Here is a 22,628-nt window from a genome sequence, read left to right on the forward strand (position 1 = left end):
ATATCCAGGACACGTGCTAGATTTTGAGCAGTGACCCCAGGTCGAGCTATCTAAAGACTGTCACACTAATATTAGTATTTGATATACGTTTACAATAAAGCAAGTTACCATTGTGAAATACGAAACAGCCACGTAAAACTAAATAGCCCGTGGAGTAGTAAAAATAGTGATCAGACCACAAGTGTTTTAATTATACAATTAGGGCATAACAGGTAAATCTCATACTGAATACAAGGAGGCAATCGAACAAAAATACGACTAGTCTTAATGGAGGTCGTCTGGTGAATGCCGTTACGCAAAGTCGCTACACTCGGCAAACCTCGGCGGATTCTGGCACCCTACCCTCGGCTCTATGACGATGTACCTACGCCTATACAATTGCGATGCGGCACCAGTTTACTTATTAGGAAAACTTGCCGCTTTTAGAAAGACGTTCTCACAATTACATCGTTCGAAGAGTGTGTAGAATTTTCAGTGCAAACTTGCACTTGTCTCAAGAAAATCGGATAAACTTGAAAGAAAAACTTTGAAATCTTTGTATGATAAAACATTCTTCAAAGGCGTCGTCATGGGCGACGCCGTTGGTAATATGGCGGACTTCACTTCGACGTACAGCCGAGGCTAGATGTAGGGTATTGGAATCTGCTGGGGTTTGCCGAGTGAAAGTCGCTAGTTTGCAATGTCACTAAGCCACACGACATGACAACAAATTAGTCGGTAATAATCAAAACAAATTTCATCTTTCACTTAGCGTTATAAACAGACCGTTAGTAAACGAGATAATTAATTCGTTCAAACGAGATACGAACTCGTTCAAACGGATTAAAATTATTTTTTATTTGGCATTAATGGGCCTTCGTACGACTATTACACATCTCTGTCATCATATAATATGGCGCCAGGTGACGTCATTTTTATTTTTGGACCAGGAATAATTTCCTGTAAGCGAGGAAATAATTTTTAGTAAAACCGAAAGTGATGTAATAAGTTAATCAAGCACGCTGTATAATATAGTCAGCATACAGATTTGACGTAAGTTTTGTGCTTTATTTTGTTCACCCATCGTCGTTTTACAGATAATCAAGAGAAAGGACATTTTATTAAGAAGTAATAAACTTGATATTATGATCTTTTAACGTTTAATAAACAAAGCCGTCGCGTTATTGTTAAGGTTTAAAAAAATACAGTCATACGCTCTTGAATGGGTTAAGATAATTATTTGAAATCCAATCCTTTAAATTGCATTGGCGTGCACGTAAAAGATCCTTGGCCATAGTGTCGCTGCCCGGGCAGTTTCCCTCATAGCACACTGTATGGCGTATGCTTGTCTTCATTAGCCAAGTCGGCACAGAACAGTAGGACGTTAAACCCCATTTCATTTCATTTCACTTTCAATCCTTAATAACTCACATCTAACTCTAAAACTACGAGAGGACCCACAAAATACTCGACATCAAGCGACAAACTATGCAGGGGATCGCCTTGTTTAAATTGAAATAATCTTACATCCTCTCGAAACTACTAAATGTTCTATATATAAACCAGCTCGATACATGCTCAGGGCAACTTGAACCGTAACATATCGATTGCTGATCAATTTCCCAGTCAACATAAATAGACGCACGCGCTCATCGACGTCATATGGTATGTGTTCTTTCAGTGGACCAATGCAAATAACCTCAAATGGAAGAGTCCATTATTGGGTCGTTGGGTAGGTTAGATGTTTACTGTTAAACAAAAACGTAACTGTTAAAGCATATATATTAATTATAAATCTTATTTGGAATACAAATATGTGTTTTAAACTCCGTTTTGTTTATCAATGCAACAGAAAACATTTCCATATAATCTAATTTAATAAAATCTCACAGCCTGATTCATCTTTTCTCTTCCATTTACATCGACCCCGTAATTTTAGATGACATTTGCTACGAAGAACAAAGAGGTTAACGGAGATTAAATCAAGAACAACTTCACCGTCAATGTAAGTTATACTTTTTCTTATGCCATTTCCTAAATAATTTTAATAAATCTCGATGTTCAAGGTATTAAAATGAAACATTCCATACATGGCTAGCTTAACTGGATAAAAGCAGACGATGAATACCAGTTTGATACATTGAACAGACCACTAGCAGGATAAAACTGGTTTTAGCTGGTGTTGTGCCATGGTTTAAGACAGCTAGGTAATTTATTTTATCATTTCTAACTGTGATAAGTCACTGGTCGTGGATTAAGGTTATTGTTCCGCGTATTGTATTCTCAGGAATGTAGTCGTATATTTCCCGTCACCCCTGTCTGTCCGTTGTCCACCATTTCGGGTGAAATTTCTATAGATCATTCGATCGTGTTTAAATTATTCATTTGTTGTTGTTTACAATAAGGAATCGATATGTCAGATATTGCCCTAGAATTTTGTCATCTGTATTAAGTGGATTATTTAGTGAGACTCAGGCGTTTTAACTAATATACGGCTTCGCCCAGGGCCCAATTTCTACAGGGACATAATTCGCCCGTGGCCCAAATTCGTCCGGGGAAGAAATTTTTACGGGACCCAAATTCGATGGCCTGAAACATTAACAGGGTCAGGATCAGTAAGACGCATGTGTTTTAACTAGGATACCCGGCTCAATTTCGACAGGGGTATAATTCGCCCGTGGCCCAAATCCGTGCGGGGAACAAAGTCGCCCTGTGCCAAAATTCGATGGCCTAAAAGGGCCAATCTTGATTATATTGTGGAGAATAAAACTGCTTAATTATGTGTTAAAAGCCCTTAAAATCCTCTACCTTAGGGCCGAGCAACTAACTCAATATATATATATATATGATACGTCATCAAACAAATTAAACCCGTCAGTCTTCCTCAGGAATGTAGACCGGTGTCCCAAGCTGTATTATATGGTGTCTGGATAAAACCAGATTTTATTTTATAAAAATAACGTGTAGGTGGAATTTACCTTTCGTTATCAAGTACAGAACGTGGGTTATGCACTGTATAGACCTGTAAAGGAACGGCAATAGATTATCAGGTCACCCAATGAAAAGGAATGATCAGAGAAACCGGATAAACGGTTTTGACGTTCACGTCCAAACGACTCAATATTTTGAGCTGAAATTTTGAGACAAGGTAGATACATCACCCCTCTATATTTTGGCGCTTAAATTTCATTTCTGAAATTTTGAGACAATTAAGGTAAATATTTTATTCCTCTATATTTTGGCGCTTAAATTTCATTTCTAATACTCTGTTAAAATCGGGATGGTCCCTTTAACAGAGTCCTGTTAGTTATTTAGATATCACATATTTGGGGCGTGGAGCGCGCTAACGAAGCGTTAAATACGCTCGTGGCCCAAATTCGATGATCTCAAACATTGACGGTGTCATACTGGTTAATTTGTTACCACATATGATGGGGTGGATCGCGGCGACGGTGCGTGATCGGCAAACACGCAATAGAGTAGTGTTAACGCGCCAGTTATGTTATACAGTGTAAAGGTTTTTATACACCCACATTTTCATGTAGACGTATTTTGCGTCACCCCTTTCCGTCTACAGTTGTTTGTGGACACTCTACAGGTCACAATTTTTTCCGATTTGAACGAAACTTGAAATATAGGTTTATCAGTTCCTTTCGATATTGGCATGTATCGGACCGGAACTTCATGGATTATGGCCCCTGATTGTACGAAAAATCGCGTTTTTAGCTTGTGGACCCTAGAGAGGTCACAATTTTTATCTGATTTTGTTGAAATTTAAAATATAAGGTTATAACCCAAAGATCGTGGTTCCTTTCGATATTCGCGCATATCGGACCGTAATTTCCTGAATTATGGCCCCTGATTGTACGCAAAATCACGTTTTTTTAGCTTGTGGACCCTATGGAGGTCACAATTTTATTTCGACTTAAAATAACCGTTTGAATATATCACCGTTACACCTTAATTACGGTTGAGTTCGAATTTCGTGAAAATCGGACGAAAACTACCGGACAAAATGGCCGCCCCTCGTACGCAGAGAGTGTAAAAATATGGTAGAGCTCACAATTTTGATCCGATTTTGATGAAACTTGAAATACATGTTTATAACCCCAAAGATCTTAGTTCCGGTCGATATTTGCGCATATCGGATCGTAACTGCCTGAATTATTGCCCTTGACTGTACGAAAAATTGAGTTTTTAGCTTGATGTCCCTCTAGAGGTCACAATTATTATCCGATTTAAAAAACCGTGTGGATATATAACCGTTGTCGTGAAAATCGGACCAAAACTGAGGGACCAAATGGCCACCCCTCGTATAACGCAAATGGTGTAAATATGTGGTATATCAAGGTTGTAGACCCTCTAGAGGCCATAATCTTTTTTCCGATTTTGATGCAACCTTGAATTTATGCGTATATCCCAAAGATCTTGGTTCCTTTCGATATTCGCGCATATTGGATCGTAACTTCCTCAATTATGGATCTTGATCGTATGAAAATTAAGCCTGTGGTCCCTCTAGAGGTAACAGTTTTTATCCAGTTTAAAAAAAACCGTTTGAATATATCCCCGTTACACCCTAATGATGGTTGAGTTCGAATTTCGTGAACATCGGACCAAAACTGCGGGACAAGATGGCCGCCTCTCGTACGCTAATAGTGTAAAAATATGGTATATCAAAGTTGTGGAATCTCTAGAGGTCACAATTTTCACCGAATGTTGATGAAACTTGGCATGCATGTTTATAACCCAACGATCTTGGTTCCTGTCGATAGTCTCGCATATCGGATCGTAACTTCCTGAATTATGGCCCCTGATTGTACGACAAATCGCGTTTTTAGCTTGTGGTCCGCAAGAAGTCAAATTTCGTGAAAATCGGACGAAGACTACCGGACAAAATGGCCGCCTCTCTGCGCAAATGGTGTAAGCATTTGGTATATCAAGGTTGTGGCCCCCCTAGAGATCACAATTTTGATCTGATTTTAATGAAACTTAAAATGCATGTTTATAACCGAAAGATCTTGGTTCTTGTCGATATTTGCGCATATCTGATCGTACCTTCCTGAATTATGGCCCTTGATGTTACGAGAATAGCTTTTTATACGCCCACATTGAAATGTGGCCGTATATTGTCGTCGCCCCCGTTCGGCCGTCGGTCCGTCCGGCGTCCACAATTGCTTGTGGACGCCCTATAGGCTGAAGTTAATATCCGATTGACTTTGAATTTATACACAGTGTTTAAGGTCATGAGACGAAGAATCCTATTGATTTTCAGCAATTTGCGATAATTACTGCCAAAGTTATGGCCCTTGATCACTTTGAAAAATCTTGTGACGCTCTAGAGGCTATAGTTATCATCCGATTGACTTAAGATTGATAATTACTTTATGAGTTGTTACTCTTAATCAGATTTTAGTGTATTATAAATTTTTCATTACCAAAAAAAAGTAAAAATATGCGACAACACGTGTTGTATGCCCGGACGATTTAGCTACTGTGGGCGTATGTTTCGTTGCCTGGCAACATACCTTTGTTTAGTTTGTTCTCTGTCCATCTCTTGCAAAATGTGGGCGTATCCTGCCTGGCAGCCGCTGGTTTGCTTTTTTTATATGCTCACTGTATAGCGCATTGGACGCTTTCGAATAACCCATGTTTGTTTGAAAGGTCTGTATATTGTGTCGTGTCGAAGGGTTTGTCTTGTGTAAGTGTAATGCGGTCCATCTGTACGTCCTATATGGAAATGTGGTGGTATATGGTCGCCCATCCGCCATTCGTCTACGGACTACGCTTATCATCTAATCTATTCAAAATTTTATATTATGCTGTTTGCAGATGGCCACCTCTCTCTTCGTAAAAACCGAGCAAGTGCCCCCTGGCAACCAACATTATAATCTGATTTGCTTGAAATTTATAGTCAGTGTTCAGCGTAGTCAAACGACATATTCTATTGAATTTTAACAAGAATGGTAATCATTTCCCTGCTTTCTTGCACCCCACCGCGCCCCCAGTCTGGAATTGTTGCAGGATGTGGTTTACCAGGGTCCTTTTAATGAAATTTGACTGTTGACTGTTGATGCCATCATCGTCTCCAAATTACGTAGGCATACATACACATTGAGCTTTTTAAAGAGAGAAATCCAACACCCCGAGTTGACCTCAATTTTTATTATGAATTAATACGATCACAATGTCATCCAAATTCATTGATGCAAAGCAATAATTGTGATACCGCATATGTCTATATCATTATCTCGCGCTTTGAATGCCCATCTCATCCAACCATCTGATTATAAAGGATAAAGCACACGACCGTGACACTTGTCTTCTCATAAAACGTGTTTTTATACACTTTTCTTTATGTAGCTGGGAAGGGAAGGAGGGGGGGGGGGTGCCCTTTTGGATCCGACGCTGCTGAAGCCACGAATAAAGACTTATGAAGATTTAGGTCTTGCATAATACCTTTTTAACACGCGATCTGCTTTGAATTGAAGACGCCTATTGCATTTCCGTTAATTGTCCCCCGCCTTTCAAAGAAAGCAGAGGACTATTAAAATGGGTTCGTCCGTCGGTCTGTCCGTCCGTCTGTCTGTCTGTCTGTCCGTCACCCTTTTTGGGACACAATAACTCTCCTTCTTATTGAGCTAGAATGTTCAAACGTGGTGTAGGTGTTTTATTAGGCGAATGCCTTGATGGAGTTCGAAGATGAGCATTTTCTGCTTAGGGTAAGCAGAGATAAGCAATTTGATTTTTTGATGCTTTGGGGCACGATAACTTTAGTTCTAATTAAGTGAGAGTGATGAAATTTGGTATACAGTTTTATTACATCAATACCTTGACTAAGTTCGTTAATGAGTATTGTCTGCTCAGGGTAAGCATAGCGATGGGCAATTTGATTGGTCGAGACTTTGGAACATAATAACTCTCATTCTAATTGAGCTAGAATGTTCACACTTGGCGTAGGTATTTATAAGGTGAATGCCTTGATGGAGTTCGAAGATGAGAATTTTCTGCTTAGGGTAAGCAGAGATAAGCAATTTGATGGGTTGATGCTTAGGGGCACGATAACTTTAGTTCTAATTAAGTGAGAGTGAGGACACTTGGTGTATAGTTTTATCACATCAATACCGTCACTAAGTTCCATGATAAGCATTTTCTGCTTAGGGAAAGCAGAGCGATAAGCAATTTGATTGGTCGAGACTTTGGAACACAATAACTCTCCTTCTAGATGAGGTAGAATGTTCAAACTTGGTGTAGTCGTTCATTAGATGAATGCCTTGATGGAGTTCGATGATAAACATTGTCTGCGTAGGGTAAGCAGAGATAAGCAATCTGATTGGTTGATGCTTTGGGGTCAATAACTTTGGTTTTAATTAAGTGAGAGTGGTGAAACTCCGAGTATAGATTCATTATATCATTACATTGACCAAGTTTCATGATGAGAATTTTCTGCTTAGGCTAAAGATCGATAAGCAATTTGATTGGTCGAGGCTTTGGAACATAAGAACTCTGCTTTTAATTGAGTTAGAATGTTTAAACTTGATGTAGATGTTCATTAGGTGAATGTCAAGACTGAGTTCAATGATCAACATTTCGAGCTAAAGCTAAACAGAGATAACTTTGATTCTATCTGATAGAGAGTGATGAAACTTGGTGTATAGTTGATAATCTGTTTGATTTCTTGATACTTTTGAAAAAAATAAATGTGCGATTAATTAATATGTGTGATCTATTTATTTTGGTATTTCGGCGCGGGACATCAGCTTCACTGTTGGCTTGTTACTTCTTGAATGACCCTTTGACTATTGTAGGAACAAAAGTTGTCATCTGATCTGTATGTAATTAAAGTGCGTTGTTCAAATCAGATGTCTGATGGAGTTCAACAATTTCAACTAATTTCACGGTCTGACAACCGATCTTATATTGTCCTCTGGTCATAAAATTCATAGTTAGGCCCATGTCGCGGGATTCACAATTTGTGAATTTGACCCTCTACAAACTACATTCATTCGATCGTTTAAAAAGGTATATTCGTTGCTTATATTTTTGAGCCTCTTGAATTCCAGCAATTTTCGTTAATCACCTGTAGATTTATGGCCCTTGTTTCACTTGGTAGAATCTTGTGCAGGCTATTAGCGACACAAGTGTGAGATTTGTATCATAAGTTTATGCATTATATAAATTAGTTAAACGAAGAAGCCAATTGAATTCTGCCAATTTCCGTTAGTTGATTATGGTCCCGTCTTTCATCTGTAGTATCTTGTGCACGCTCTAGAGACAAAAGTTATCAGCCGATCTCTATTAAATATATGTGTATTATCCAAATTAGTCAGATGAAGAATCCTATTTAACGATTTTCTTTCATTACTGTTAAAGTTTTTAAAGCTCAAACGACAGAAGTTATCATCCGATTTTTATACGCCCACATTGAATTGTGGTCGTATATTTTTGTCGCCCCGTCCGTCCGTCCGGCGTCCACAATTGCTTGTGAACGCTCTAGAGGTCAAAGTCAATATCCGATTGACTTTAAATTTATACACAGTATTTAAGGTAATGAGACGAAGAATCCTATTGATTTTCAGCGATTTCCGATAATTACTGCCAGAGTTATGGACCTTGATCACTTTGAAAAATCTTGTGGACGCTCTAGAGGCTAAAGTTAATATCCGATTGAGTGTTTGAGGCCATGAGATGAAGACTCATATTGATTTTCAACGATTTCGGATAATTACTGCCAGAGTTATGGCCCTTGATCACTTAGAAAAATCTTGTGACGCTCTAGAGGCTAAAGTTATCATCCGATTGACTTCAGATTGATACACAGAGTTTAAGGTCTTGAGACGAACAAGTATATTGATTTTCAATGAATCTTTATGACTTGAACAGCTAAATCCACGATGTTAAAAGTTTCGTATACTAAACGTTAGAATGGGGCAGAACTTTATAAAAACCAAACAAATTCTAATGGTTTTCTGATAATTACTTAATGAGTTGTTACTCTTAATCAGATTTTAATGTATTATAAATGTTTCATTACCGAAAAAAGTAAAAATATGCGACAACTCCTGTTGACTGCCCGGACGATATAGCTGATGTGGGCGTATGTTTCGTTGCCTGGCAACCTATCTTTAAAGGTTACGAGATTTATCCAAACTAATCAGATGAAGAATCCTATTTTAACGATTTTCGTTCGTTATTGTTAAAGTTTTGAAAGTTTAGTCAGATGAGGAATCCTATTTAACAATTTTCGTTCATTACTTCTAATGTTTTTAAAGCTCAAACGACAAAAGTTATCATCCCATGTTTAAAGGTTACGAGATTTATTCAAATTAGTGAAAGGAAGAACCATATTGAATTTTAATAGTATCCGTTAGTTACTGCTAGACTTATAGCCCCTGTACAAAATCAAGTGAACTGATTAACTGATCTATTTAATTTCATTAAATTCCCTTAATTAATAGACTTGCGGCCCTTGTTTCAGTTTGTAGAATCTTGTGAACACAGTAATTGGAGATAGAGAGAGATGGGGTTTAACGTCCACTCGACACAAACTAGGTCATTTCGTCACTAACATATGGTTCAATTTTACTTCAATAATTCGCTTGAGTGTAGGGATGTTTAGTAGTGGGAGGAAACCTGAGGCCCCGGAGAAAACCCACGAGGTTGGACAGGCAACCCTACTCCTTGTCACGTACATGAGAATCGAAACCACGTTAGCTGACCCAATGACAGACCTTAGGATACAACGCGCACGCGCTAACCATTCAGAATGCGAAATCTTTATTGACACTCCGGACGATGTTGACTGCTGTGGGCGTATGTTTCGTTGCTTGACAATCTATCTTTGTCCATTCATTGATATGAGAGACACGCGATCTTACAGTGTCCAGTAATTTGATACCAATTTTGCCTTTGTGGTGCTGTCATGCATACAGGGGTGGAAACTCGAGTCCCGTGACTCGGACTGAGTCCCACTTAAGTCGCATCGATGACCCGCGGCGAAGGGGCATAACTCTAACTTACCTTATTCCCTATGAATTGCTGGCTCATTTGATGAACTGGCGACTTCAAAGGGACTCGGGCTTTGTGAAGACTTGGGGCATATATTAGCAATGCGCCTTGGGGATAGACAAATAAGAGGTTTTGTTATTTTTTACAGGTGATAACTAATTGGTGAAAATCTTCAAAATGGTTACACAGACAGAATCTGAAGAGTGTGAACCTAAGCAAATGGTACATGTTGGTATTCAACAAAATTCTCATATATTACCGCCTCCTGATCCAGGATTTAGTTCAGGATATACGTCATTATATTCTACTGATGACGTAAACATGACATCATACTTGTCTCCTAATGATTTACAAGTAGCCCATGGTATTAGCCCGTCTACAATATCAGAAGAAACTATGATACTATTAAATGAACAGACTAACCCAATTCAACAGGAATATCCATGTTCAGGTGAACTAATTGACGATAATATAATAACCAATGGTCTTGATAACCAACATCTGAACATCAACATAGAACAATGTGGATCAAGTTTATATACTGTTGACATGGTGAATGGTAACATTAGCAATGACTATAAGGAGCCGAATCTCACATTCGCATTAACCAACGTTGACAATTATCATGTTGCTGATGACGTTTATTATGAGGATAACGTAAACGGCAATTGGAATGATAATATTCTAGTTAGTAGCGATAATCTCAGTCAAGATTCTTCTATAGCCTATATCCCATTGGAAAATCTCAGTCAAGATTCCTCCATAGCTTATATCCCATTGGAAAATCTCAGTCAGGATTCTATAGGCGATATCCCATTGGAAAATCTCAGTCAAGATTCCATAGGCGATATCCCATCGGATACATTTGACAACACTGAATATATGGATACAGTATCTAGTGTTGATAGTAGTAAATATCTCATCTCTATCAGCGATGAAAGTGAAACATATTCTCACCATGAAGTGTCTGTAGCAAATGATGAATCACATATTAAAGAAACGACTTCTAAATGTGAGATTTTAACTCTACTAGATATGACAGCATTAGATCTAGAAACTCAGACAATCCATGATAAACAAGAATTTATCGACCCCCTTATCCATTCTGTTCCGGATATCTCTAAATTTGGCGCATTACATCATGCAGGTTCCATGTTTTTCAATGACCACAAATCTTCCCAACCGTTACTGTTTCCTGGATTTGGTGATAAAGATATAATTAGCGATGGTACGTCACCAGATAATGAACTGATAAAGAAAATATGCAATTCAGAAGATATTATACCCAGCAACAAATACATGAGAAGTCTTTTAGCAATTGGTATTGCTTTGGCCTTTATGAACATTGCTATTGGATCGGTGCGTAATCTTCAGAGTAGCATTAACCATGAAGGAGGTGTTGGTATGATCTCACTCATCTGTAGTAATGTTATGTTTATGGTAGTTAGTATATTCAGCTCTGTCATCGTCCAGCACGTTCAACCTAAAAAGTGTTTCTTGTACAGCTTAATTCCACAATTATTATATATTATCTGTAATATATACCCTAATATCTGGTTGATGGGGATTACCTCAGGTCTTCAGGGATTCTCTCTAGCTATATTGTGGAATGCAATGAGCACGTACGTGACATGTTTAGCCCGTGGACATTCTGTTAAACACCAAGAAGACTTCGATTCAGTTTCCTCCAAATATTTTGGAATAATATGTTTTTTCTGGCAGGCCTCGATGATCTTTGGTAATCTTATCGCTTCCGTGGTACTCATGACCAACAAAGACTCGACAACTGTGGATGGAATCGTACCAATAAATGTACAAAATACGTCATATCCATACGATGTAAATAATGTAACGTCTAGTGATTATAACAATGTCAGTTCCACATGCCATCTCCACCTGTGTGGTTCCTCACACTGCCATTACTATGAAATGCCGACTGCTGAAACTCCCGTCACAGATATGACTAAGTATATTTTATTCAGTGTATATGGAGTATTTGTGATAATTGCTGTGGTTGTAACTGCCTTTTGGTTGGAACCATTAAACAAAGATATAGTATGCCGATCGGTTTTAACATTCAAAATAGTGGACACTCGTCTCAAAGCAGTTTTTAAATTTCTCATCACCCCCCAGTTCCTGTTTCTGGTGCCATTGTTTCTCTACAGTTCTATGGAAGTAGGATTTGCTACCGCCGACATGCTCAAGGTATGTATACACCCATCCATGCACACACACATAGGTTATAGTTATTCGCGTGTACCCTACATGTAGCACCGGAGTGTTTAAGAATTGTGTGCATATTTACATCAGTACTGCTTATCTCCTAGCAAACATGTGGGTTTTTTTTAAAAATATGTCCATTTTAATGCGCATTGATTTATAACATTATTGCTGTTGTCTCGAGAAACACGTACGTTCTTTTATGCGTGTTCCGTTGGAAACAATAATTGTGAATGTGAACGAAATGAAGCAATCTTCTTTTCACGTGGTGGGTTGTAGGTTACGAGCATATCGTAAGAAATCTTTGAAATTCAGTAACATTCTTCTTACTAGTGTATTATTATTATTGTTATTATTATTATTATAGGCCTTTGTAACGTGTCCATTGGGTATTCATATGGTGGGCTATACTATGGTATGTCTAGGAGTATGTGCTAGCATAGGATCTTATTTAACCGGAGCACTAAACAAATTAGTTGGGAGAACAGCGATACTTTGTTTTGGTAGGTATTTCCTATGTTCTGCATATCTCTATTTATGTATATTATTTTAAATTGTGTAACTTTATATTCAACATAATTCAGCATTTTCAATTATTAAAGCAACGAACATGAACTAGTATAGGAACACCATAATGTCTATGGTAATTTATCCATCATTGTTTTAGTTAAAAGACTATACAATATATGGACGCATGTCGTTTTTTTTAAAGGTGGTTGGATGGCCGACTGGTTAGCGCGTGTGCGTTGTATCATAAGGTCTGTCAGTGGGTGAACTGGTGTGGTTTCGATACCCGGTTGTACGTGACAAGGAGTAGGGTGGCCTGTCCAACCTCGTGGGTTTTCTCCGGGTATTTAAATGAAATTGAACCATATTTTAGTCCCGAGATGACCTAGTTTGTGTCGAGTGGACGTTAAACACCATTTCTCTCTCTCTCTCTCTCTCGTTTTATTTATTTTTGTTTTGTTTTTATAATTTATAGTCTTGTTACTAGATGAACGTAAATACTGTCAGTTCTCACAGAACACAATTTCAAGGTTTACTTTTAGTTTTATACGCTCACATTGACATGTGGTAGTATATTGTCGTCCCACCCGCCCGCCCGTCTGTCATCCACAAATGCTTGTGGTCGCTCTTAAAGTTATCATCCGATTGACATTAAACTTATGCCCAGTAATCAAGGACATGAGACGAAGAATTACTCTAAATTTATACAGAATATTTAAGGTCATGAAACGAAGACTCCTATTGACTTTCAGCGATTTCTGATAATTACTACTAGAGTTATGGCCCTTGGTCACTTTGATAAATTTTAAATCTGATTTTATCATTTGATTGGTACAGTGGTATGTTCATGAGCCATAGGAGTATAGAATTACTTTAGGACTTATTGGCCTTGCTCCCTTTTAAAAAATATTTTTCCCTCTAGTGGCTAAAATTATTTTCCGATTGGTTTGAAATTGATACGTTGTTAATATGAACAATTTCCGATAACTTGGACCAGCAATATTTATTAGCTGATTACGTGTTGTCCTTCATTTTGTGTTATCATCAGAAACTTACTGTGCTGTTATACGTCCATAATTGAAATACGGCACAACCTTTGTCGGCTGCACAGACGGCTTGGTTTCTGTTGGTGTATGTTACGCTACCTGATAGTCTATAGTTCTTTATGTTAAACTTACCGTAATTATGATATAAAGTATATATTTATTTTTTAGCTATCGAGGACAGAATACTGACCACTGTCAAGTTGGGGATGACCAGATAGCCTTGTGCTTAGCCAGTTTAATTTTGCTTTCATTTCCTTACAATTTTGTGTTTTCAGTACCATGATCAAATATTATATTTGATTAACAGGGCGATGTTTATCGCAGGCGTACCAGATGGTGTGAGAAGTCGCCTGCACCCTATATAAAATAGCCGACCTTGTGTTATTATGTGTGAACGTAGCCATTCACTCTGACCTGTTAACAAGACGATATTAAACATCATTATTTGTTGTTTAATTACTAGAATACTTCACATTAAATGGTTGGTATTAACGAATTCAGTAAGTATACGTGAGGGGTCATTGGTGCAGCAGTGGTAGGTAGTTTGCAGTGACCCCTCTGAGTTTGAAGTTCACATGTTTATGGCCAAATGAAACGAAGCCAGTCTTTGTAAGAGTTATAGAACTACTACTCTTAACAAAAGCAGCTATTCTTTTTTTTTTAACAAAAATTACATTCAAGGTTTAAAGACACCATTCACAACAAAGGGTTAACGGTTGGGATATAGACAGGGGAAACAACTCATGTTTTTATAGCATTTCAAAATATTGTTTGAAAACTGATTCGTATGGTTTGCTAATTGTTCAGAATTAAGTGTTTTCAAAATATACAGCAAGCCTCCTCTCCAAATTCATTATATTTGATCATTCATTGGTTTGTGTATCTAAAACTTTAAAATTTAGGGAGAAACATTCGAGGCTTTTGAAAACAAACCTGATGTATATAATAACCTCAATATAAGGGTTATATTTATGAGGGCCGACAGTAAAGTTCTAAGCCTATCTGTGAAAGGCATGTAAAAAGTCGATGGTTTCCATTTATTACTCTACATAGTCCCCTTCGAGGAGTACACACTTTTGCCAACGATGTTGCAAAGCCGGGATGCCGGTCAGGAAGAAATTTTCTTCAGCCACTCTCAAAAAGAAAGTCGTTCCCAGCTGACATGATTCATTCTATGATTGTACTTGTTGGTGGCAAAAGTTTGTTTCAACCCTATTGATCCAACCTATTCAGGCTTAGAACTTTTCATCCAGCCCTCGTATCTTGTATGTTATATTAGCACATTCATTCATTTTATTAATTTGTTTATCTTAATGACAAGTATATTTGGTTTACCAGTTATTTCAAAATTATATAAAGTTAGTTTTACAAAAACGAAAACAAAGAACAGTAAATTGATCTATAAAAATGAAAGAATTTGCATATATATATCTATATTTATAATGTTTGGTGTGTGTATGAATCTGACTGACAATGCAAAATACATCCATATTCTAGTAAAACACTAAATTATCGATATTCTAGTAAAACACTAAATTATCCATATTCTAATAAATCACTAAATTATCTATATTTTAATACATCTGAATATTTTAGCAAGTAATTGGTATTTTTTGAACTTGGTTATTTGCATTGTTAATGAATGAAATGTGTGTATGGAATCAAGAACGGTTTTTAAAATCAGGGAATATCGGTAGTGATAATAATATAAATATATTACTGAATAAGTAAATATATCGAGCATATTGTAAAGTCAAATATTATCATTGAGGTAAGTTTTACGCATAGCCCTGTCTTTAGTGTGAGGTGTGTATGAGAATTATTTTCAATTATAATGCTTGTTCATGGAATATGGTCAGTTTTTAAGATCAGCTTTTCTGATACTCCATTAACAAGTTGATCATTAGACAATAATTTATAGAATTGAAAACAGTTATTATATAATATAATATATAAAATGTAGTACACTGTTTACAAGTCTTTAAATTGTTGTCTTTAATTATTGTTGTATGAAGTAAACAATGGAATAAATAAAAACAATACAAATTTTAAAAATATTCTGTAATTATATGAAGAAAGCTAATTACAATTTCATTTTATTTTGGACACGACAAATACAACAATTATGAATCTGAACATCTAGCAAATCCATGCCGTGTTTTTTTTTATAAATATATGTACTTATTCTTATAACTAATGAAATCCAGGAGCAAATAGGTTTATTTTGTTTAATATTACATAGAGTGATTACTCATGTATACATTTAAAAACATGGGAACCCAGTCTTTCATTATAGATAGAATAAAAACCCTTTTTTTCAACATCAAGGTTCCTGTATCCATATATACACGAGAGTAATTAAGAACCATATTAAACATATTGCTGCCTCTGTTTTGTGTAGTATATTTATTTCTCATATTACAGGTCTGGTGAGGTTTAGAATTAACGATTAACAAATTGTTTTTTTTTCTATGTATTGTAGCATCTGTTGTTAACCTGGGATTGTTATTGTTTATGGCTCTATGGAAACCCGACCCTGCCAAGCTTTATGTTTATTTCTTACTAATGGGTGGTTGGGGTCTGGCAGATGGTATATGGTTATCCCAGACAACGGGTAAGTAAAGGGCGTGTCATTGTATTTAGATAAACAAGACGGCTATAGTTATTTATAAGTACATCTCAAAATCATGACAAATCACCAAATCCCGTACAAGGAGTTCGATGGTCGAATGGTTAGCGTGTGCGCGTTGTATCATAAGGTCTGTCATTGAGTCAACTGAGTGGTTTCGATTGTCGGTTTTCTCCGGGTCCTCCGGTTTCCTCCCACTGCTAAAGACTCCTACGCGCAAGCGAATTATTAAAATAAAATTGAACCATATGTTAGTCCCGAAATGACCTGGTTTGTGTCGAGTGGACGTTAAACCCCATTCTCTCTCTCTCTCTCTCTCTACAAAGATTACTAGTCTAATGCTGGATTGCCTCCCCTGAATTCATGGTGTACACCTATTGATAGCAATGTTCTCTTTCTCCCACCTTTTCGTGACAGTTTTGTTGACTTTTTGTAATAGAATTATGTGTGAACAAAACATTAGTGTTTGGACATGATTACCAAAGATTGATTAGGTATTTGTAGACGTATTTTACTTCGCCCCACAACATTAACAAAGGTAGGCTAGTTATAATTTATAATGTGTGTTTTCTGTACAATCTGATCAAACAATAGATCTTATTTCATTTCGTTTTTATACGCCCACATTGGGAATGTGGTCGTATATTGCCGTCGCCTCGTCCGTACGTCGTCCACAATTTCTTGTGAACACTCTACAGACTACATTTATCATCTGATTGAAATTGATATATGTTGTTAACATTAGTGAGATGAAAAAGCCTGATGATTTTCAGCGATTTCCGATAATTACTGCCAGAGTTATGACCCTTAATCGTATCCAATTGACTTTAAATTTATACACAGTGTTTAAGGTCATCGGATTAAGAAGCATATTGCTTTTCAGCGATATCTGATAATTACTGTCAGAGTTATGGCCCTTGATCTCGTTGAAAAATCTTTGTGGACGCTCTACAGAGTAAAGTTAATATCCGATTGACTTTAAATTTATATACGGTGATAATTACTACCAGAGTTATGACCCTTGATCACTTTGAAAAATCTTGTGGGCGTTCTAGAGGCTAAAGTTAATATCCGATTGACTTGGAATTTATACACGGTGTTTAAGGCCATGCGACGAAGCATCCTATTGATTTTCAACGATATACGCTAATTATGGCCCTTGATCACTTTGAAATATCTTGTGGACGCGCAAGAGACTAAAGTTAATATCCGATTGACTTCAGATTTATACACAGTGTTTAAGGTCGTGATACGAAAAAACCCAGTGGTTTTCAATGATTTCCGATAATTACTACCAGAGTTATGGCTCTTGATCACTTGTGGATGCTCTAGAGACTAAAGTTATCATCGGATTGACTTTAGATTGATAAACAGAGTTTAAGGTCTTGAGACGAACAAGTATATTGATTTTCAATGAATTTTGATAACTTGAACAGCTAAATCCATGATATTAAATGTTTCGTATATTAAACGTTAGCAAGGGGCAGAACTAAAAGCCAAACAATTTCTAATGATTTTCGGATAATTACTTAATGACTTAATGAGTTGTTACTCTTAATCTGATTTTAGTGTATTATAAATGTTTCATTACCGACAATAGAAAAAATATGCGACAACTCTTGTTGACTGCTCGGGCGTATGTTTCGTTGCGTGGCAACCTATCTTTTTATTGTTCAAAATTTCGTTTTACTTGGCTTCACTACACTAGGATAGGGAAGAGTTGTTATATAACCCGTGTTCTGATTGATGTGAGGGATTAGCCAATGAAACGATCTGTTGCAGCGAATTTTTGGCGTGCGATGCACGGAACTGTGGGTGTCCTAGTAGAAACATCAACGCTGATTGGTTAATCACATGTCTAACGTCATAGGGTCAACAGCCGCTCGTATGACCTCTGACTCGACCCACGCCACAACTGATCAGCGAAAGTATAAAAAAAAAAACGAAACGAGATATAGATCTGTATTTTAATCAGATTGTTTGCTGTAAGAATTTAGCCGTGGTCCGCCCTATTCAAAAGCATTATTTAAAGATAACTAAAAGGGTGAACATATAAACGACCAAGCATTTTCTTTTTCAGCGTTGGTTGGTGTGTTGTTCCCTGACAATTATGAAGAAGGTTATACCGGCTTACGAATTGTTCAGGGGTTAGGTATCACTATATCTTTTAGTTACGCTCAAGGCTTCTGTATGATGACCAAAATTTACATACTTGGCTTTGCGTGTGTGGTTGGTATGCTCGGTTATTTTTTGTCAGAATTTTATAGAGCACGTCACATTCCTAGAACAAAGAAGTTGGATGTCGAGATAGTTTAAATTCTTCATGATGGTATAGAACATTGTCTCCTTTCAAGATCTTTATTTTTATTTTATTTTATTTTTTTTGAAATCCTGCATCTTTTTTTTTTTAAAGGTGAATATTAAACATATCGTACGTTTTATTTTTTTTTTATATAGTTATATATGTTTTATTTTATTGTTATACAATATTAAAGATAATTATGGGTAATTTTATTACTTTATTTACCGGTATTTTGTCACGTGCTAAAATCACCTGTTATATTTGAATAGTTATGAAAGGGTAACAGCTATAAAGGCCGAGTCGTGTGCCAAAAAAGAATCTAAAAAGAAAAAAAAGAAAAAAAACCTCAAAAAGGAAGTAATAAAATTAATCCTAAAGGCCGAAATTGCCAATACCTGGGTATTAAAATGCACAGTGGGCATAAACCGACCGACTTGCTCTTTATGACCTTTTAGGTTTATAATGATGTTAATGTTACCTCCTCATACTATATATATACAACGCTTTCGTTTTTGAAGGTTTTATTATTTAATGCTATGCATTATTCCTATTATATAAATATGTGTGTGTTTGTTTACCGGACTTTTTATCTAGTGCAATTGTTAATAGTTATAGCTTACCATGGCCACTGTGTAGTTATAGCCTACCATGGCGGCTACTGTGTAGTTATAGTCTACCATGGCGGCTAATGTATAGTCATAATCTAGCATGGCGGCTAGTGTATAGTTATAGTCTACCATGGCGACTACTGGGTAGTTCATTTTATATATATATAACATACACAATGTTACATCTATCATATAAAAATTGAGTGTGGCAATATATTTTTAATTTTAATTTTCTTCAAAGATGCAGTATGTAAGATCTAGATAAAGAGCTGACAGTGCTCGCTATAATAGTTAAAAGATAGATAATGATAAGGGAATATGTTAAAAGTTTCTGTCAAATTACTGGGCATTAGAAGAGCAGTGTTGACTCGATTGCCATTGCTACCGTTGTTACTACAATAAACAAAGTCGTTATTCTCCATTTTTTCATTAAATCATTAAAGCTACAATTTCATATTTTTAAGTTATATTTTTAATATTTATTAAAATAAAGCCCTAAAATAGATGGTATCCATAAACCGTCCTACCTTGTTAAAGAATAATCCTATTAATCCTATAATTCACTATTGCCAGCTGAGAAATTGGCAAAAATATCATTTTCAACTTCAAATTCCAACGTTTCAAGGTAGCTAATGCATGGAGGCAATATGAAAACAAGGGAGGTAATTGTGTTATTATTTCCTGTGTCAATGATTTTTAAGGGTGGGAAATAATGCCCATGGTCGTATAATAGTGAGTTGATAACCTATTGAGCAAATGACATAGAAATAATTATGTTTTGACTTTCTTAGAAAATATGAAATTCTCGCTTTAAGGTCAAAAGAAAGATCTGCATTCAGGAAATTTAGCTCTTACATAATGCATCTTCAAGAGATCAATAAGTTTCACTATAAATCTATAAACATTGTTCAACGACAGTGATACATTGTTCGCGCAATTCGAGTATGTATATAAATATTGCTCGAATATCAATAGGTAAAAGCATCTCGGCACAATCCTTATTTAAATACAGTGGTTGTGTTCTGAGACAAAATATGTTATTGATGATGATTGTGTTTATTAGGGTTTCACACTTCGAAGCTTGTATGAAACATTGTTGTTTTTGTTGTGATTATTTTTTACCCCATATCTCAAAAAGTACTAATTCTTTGGCATACTGTTCTTACAGTATGTCAGAATTTAAACCTCCTTCTTTTATCCGTTTTATTTTTGGCACATCTTCGCAATTATTTTGTGCCAATGATCGAAATTTTACAAACATATTATTGATATTTTGTATGATATTTTACAATATGTGGTGTGGTGACCGGAATGTAAACACAGTTTGTTCTCGTTTATTTCTCTTATCCACAACTTGTTTAACGAGTTACGTGGTACAGAGTGTAAATGTCTTTATTACCGAAAATGTATTCGTTCGACATGCATTTATTATGGACAATCCAACCGGACTACTTAGCTACTGTGAACTATTTAATTATTTATACTCGGAATTTTCATAAACATATATCATATATAATTATTATATAAGATCAAGAGTAAATCAAAACTTTGTTTCTAATTTCTTCAGTTTCCAAGAAATAGTCAACGCGCTTTACAAGTGAAAGGTAACAAAACAGCGCGAACGGAAATCCGGGAAAAATGATCTTTTTAAAAAATGAATTATGTTGTTTATATTGTTAAGACGAGGAATTCTATTGAATTTTTTAAACGCTGTAGCAATAAAAGTTATCATATGGGTAATATTAAAATTTGCGAAACGAAGGAGCCCATTCTACTTCAACAATTTCCGTTAATTTCTTTAGGGTTCGTCTAACCTCTTGGGTTTTCTCCGGGTCTTCCGCTTTCATAATATTGCTAAAGACCCCTACGAGCAACCGAATTATTGAAATAAAAGTGAACAACATGTTACTTTTGAATTGAACTAATTTGTGTCGACTGGATGTTACCCCCCCCCCCCCTCTCTCTTTCTTTCTCTCTCTCTCTCTCTCTCCAACCTGTGGGTTAATCTTTCGTTGCCTGGCAACGACCCTTTTTGTTAATCAAACCGATTGAACACTCAACAACAAAAAAAAAAATCATCTGTAAAGCCTGCATAGTTGTATTTTTATGCAGTTATATACACAAATATTGATATAACTTCATGTTTTTTTTATGTATATAGACATTCCCCTGTGCCATACCCATTTTAACGTTATGTCATGGACCATTGTACATATCTACATATTTTTTTATCGTGTATGTTTATATATATTTATTTATACACACTATTAAAATCAAATTATTTTTCTTCCTTCTCGTAGTTCTTTATTTGCATGACATAATCTTTAAAACCAACAGCGTTTCATCGGGAGTTTCGAGCGTGGTGTTTCCCTTGTCAGTGGTCTTTATTTTGGCCTGGGGGGTTGGATGGCTGAATGGTTAGCGTGCGCGCGTTGTATCATAAAGACTGTCATTGAGTCGACTGGCGTGGTTTCGAATCCCCGGTTGTATGTGACAAGGAGTAGGGTCGCCTGTCCAACCTCGTGGGTTTTCTCCGGGTCCTCCGGTTTTCTCCCACTGCTAAAGACCCCTATGCGCAAGCGAATTATTGAAATAAAATTAAACCATATGTTAGTCCCAAAATGACCTAGTTGTGTCGAGTGGACGTTAAACCCCATTTCTCTCTCTCTCTTTTATTTTGGCCTGAAATGTTTTAGACGTAATATGTGATCATTATTACGTGTCGTGACTCAATAACGGATTAGTAACTTTAACAACCCTGGCAGTTATCCATTTAGGGCCGTTTTTATTCGCGCTAAGGTGATGAAGTTTGAACTTTTAATCGCGTGATCCAATTACACAATCTCGAAAATGTCAAATGCCATTTCTTAATTTCTTAATCAGTCCACAGTTGACCTCAGGTAGTAGCATGTATAGAAATGCTATAGGTAAATAACAGTCGATTTAATCTGCCATCTCGTGTACTTGGTTTATTGTTTTTCAATCAAACAATCGTTAGTTGATATAACGGAATAACCGATAAACCCCACTTTTATCAAGAAAAGTATTAAACCATAGTAAGATACCAAGGGCGGGTCATAGATAGGGCATGGACTACGCCGGAAAATTTCAAGAGCTAGAAGCCAGTAAATGCCATTTTCCAATGACCTGAATCCTGTTCTAAAAAATGGATTGTAAAGGGACGTCTTCAGTCATAAATCCATATCGGAAGTGTGTGTGTGTGTGGGGGGGGGGAGTCTGATGCGCCCCAACTAGATCTGCCATTGGAGACAATGATTGTTTGGAAAATCTTTCGTTGCTGGTGGTTGCGAAGATACTAGACAATTTAGAAA

General features: G+C 36.5%; 1 protein-coding gene across 3 annotated transcripts; it reads left to right on the forward strand.

Moving 5' to 3' along the window:
* Nucleotides 1-1,881: 1,881 nt before the first annotated feature.
* Nucleotides 1,882-21,586, forward strand: LOC126831159 (protein unc-93 homolog A). 3 transcript variants are annotated; one of them, XM_050561842.1, is made up of 5 exons: nt 1,882-1,984; nt 10,133-12,189; nt 12,572-12,707; nt 16,240-16,371; nt 18,467-21,586. In XM_050561842.1, the coding sequence occupies exons 2-5, from the start codon at nt 10,162-10,164 to the stop codon at nt 18,700-18,702; spliced, it is 2,532 nt and encodes an 843-aa protein (XP_050417799.1). In that variant the 5' UTR covers nt 1,882-1,984; nt 10,133-10,161; the 3' UTR covers nt 18,703-21,586. The 3 variants fall into 3 exon arrangements, with proteins under 3 accessions (XP_050417799.1, XP_050417800.1, XP_050417797.1); XM_050561840.2 differs by lacking the exon at nt 1,882-1,984 and adding an exon at nt 2,039-2,186; XM_050561843.2 differs by lacking the exons at nt 1,882-1,984; nt 16,240-16,371; nt 18,467-21,586 and adding exons at nt 2,030-2,186; nt 14,033-14,417.
* The last annotated feature ends 1,042 nt before the right edge of the window (nt 21,587-22,628 follow it).

This window comes from Patella vulgata, chromosome 8 (assembly GCF_932274485.2).
Source record: "Patella vulgata chromosome 8, xgPatVulg1.2, whole genome shotgun sequence".
In the NCBI taxonomy this organism is placed as follows: domain Eukaryota; kingdom Metazoa; phylum Mollusca; class Gastropoda; family Patellidae; genus Patella; species Patella vulgata.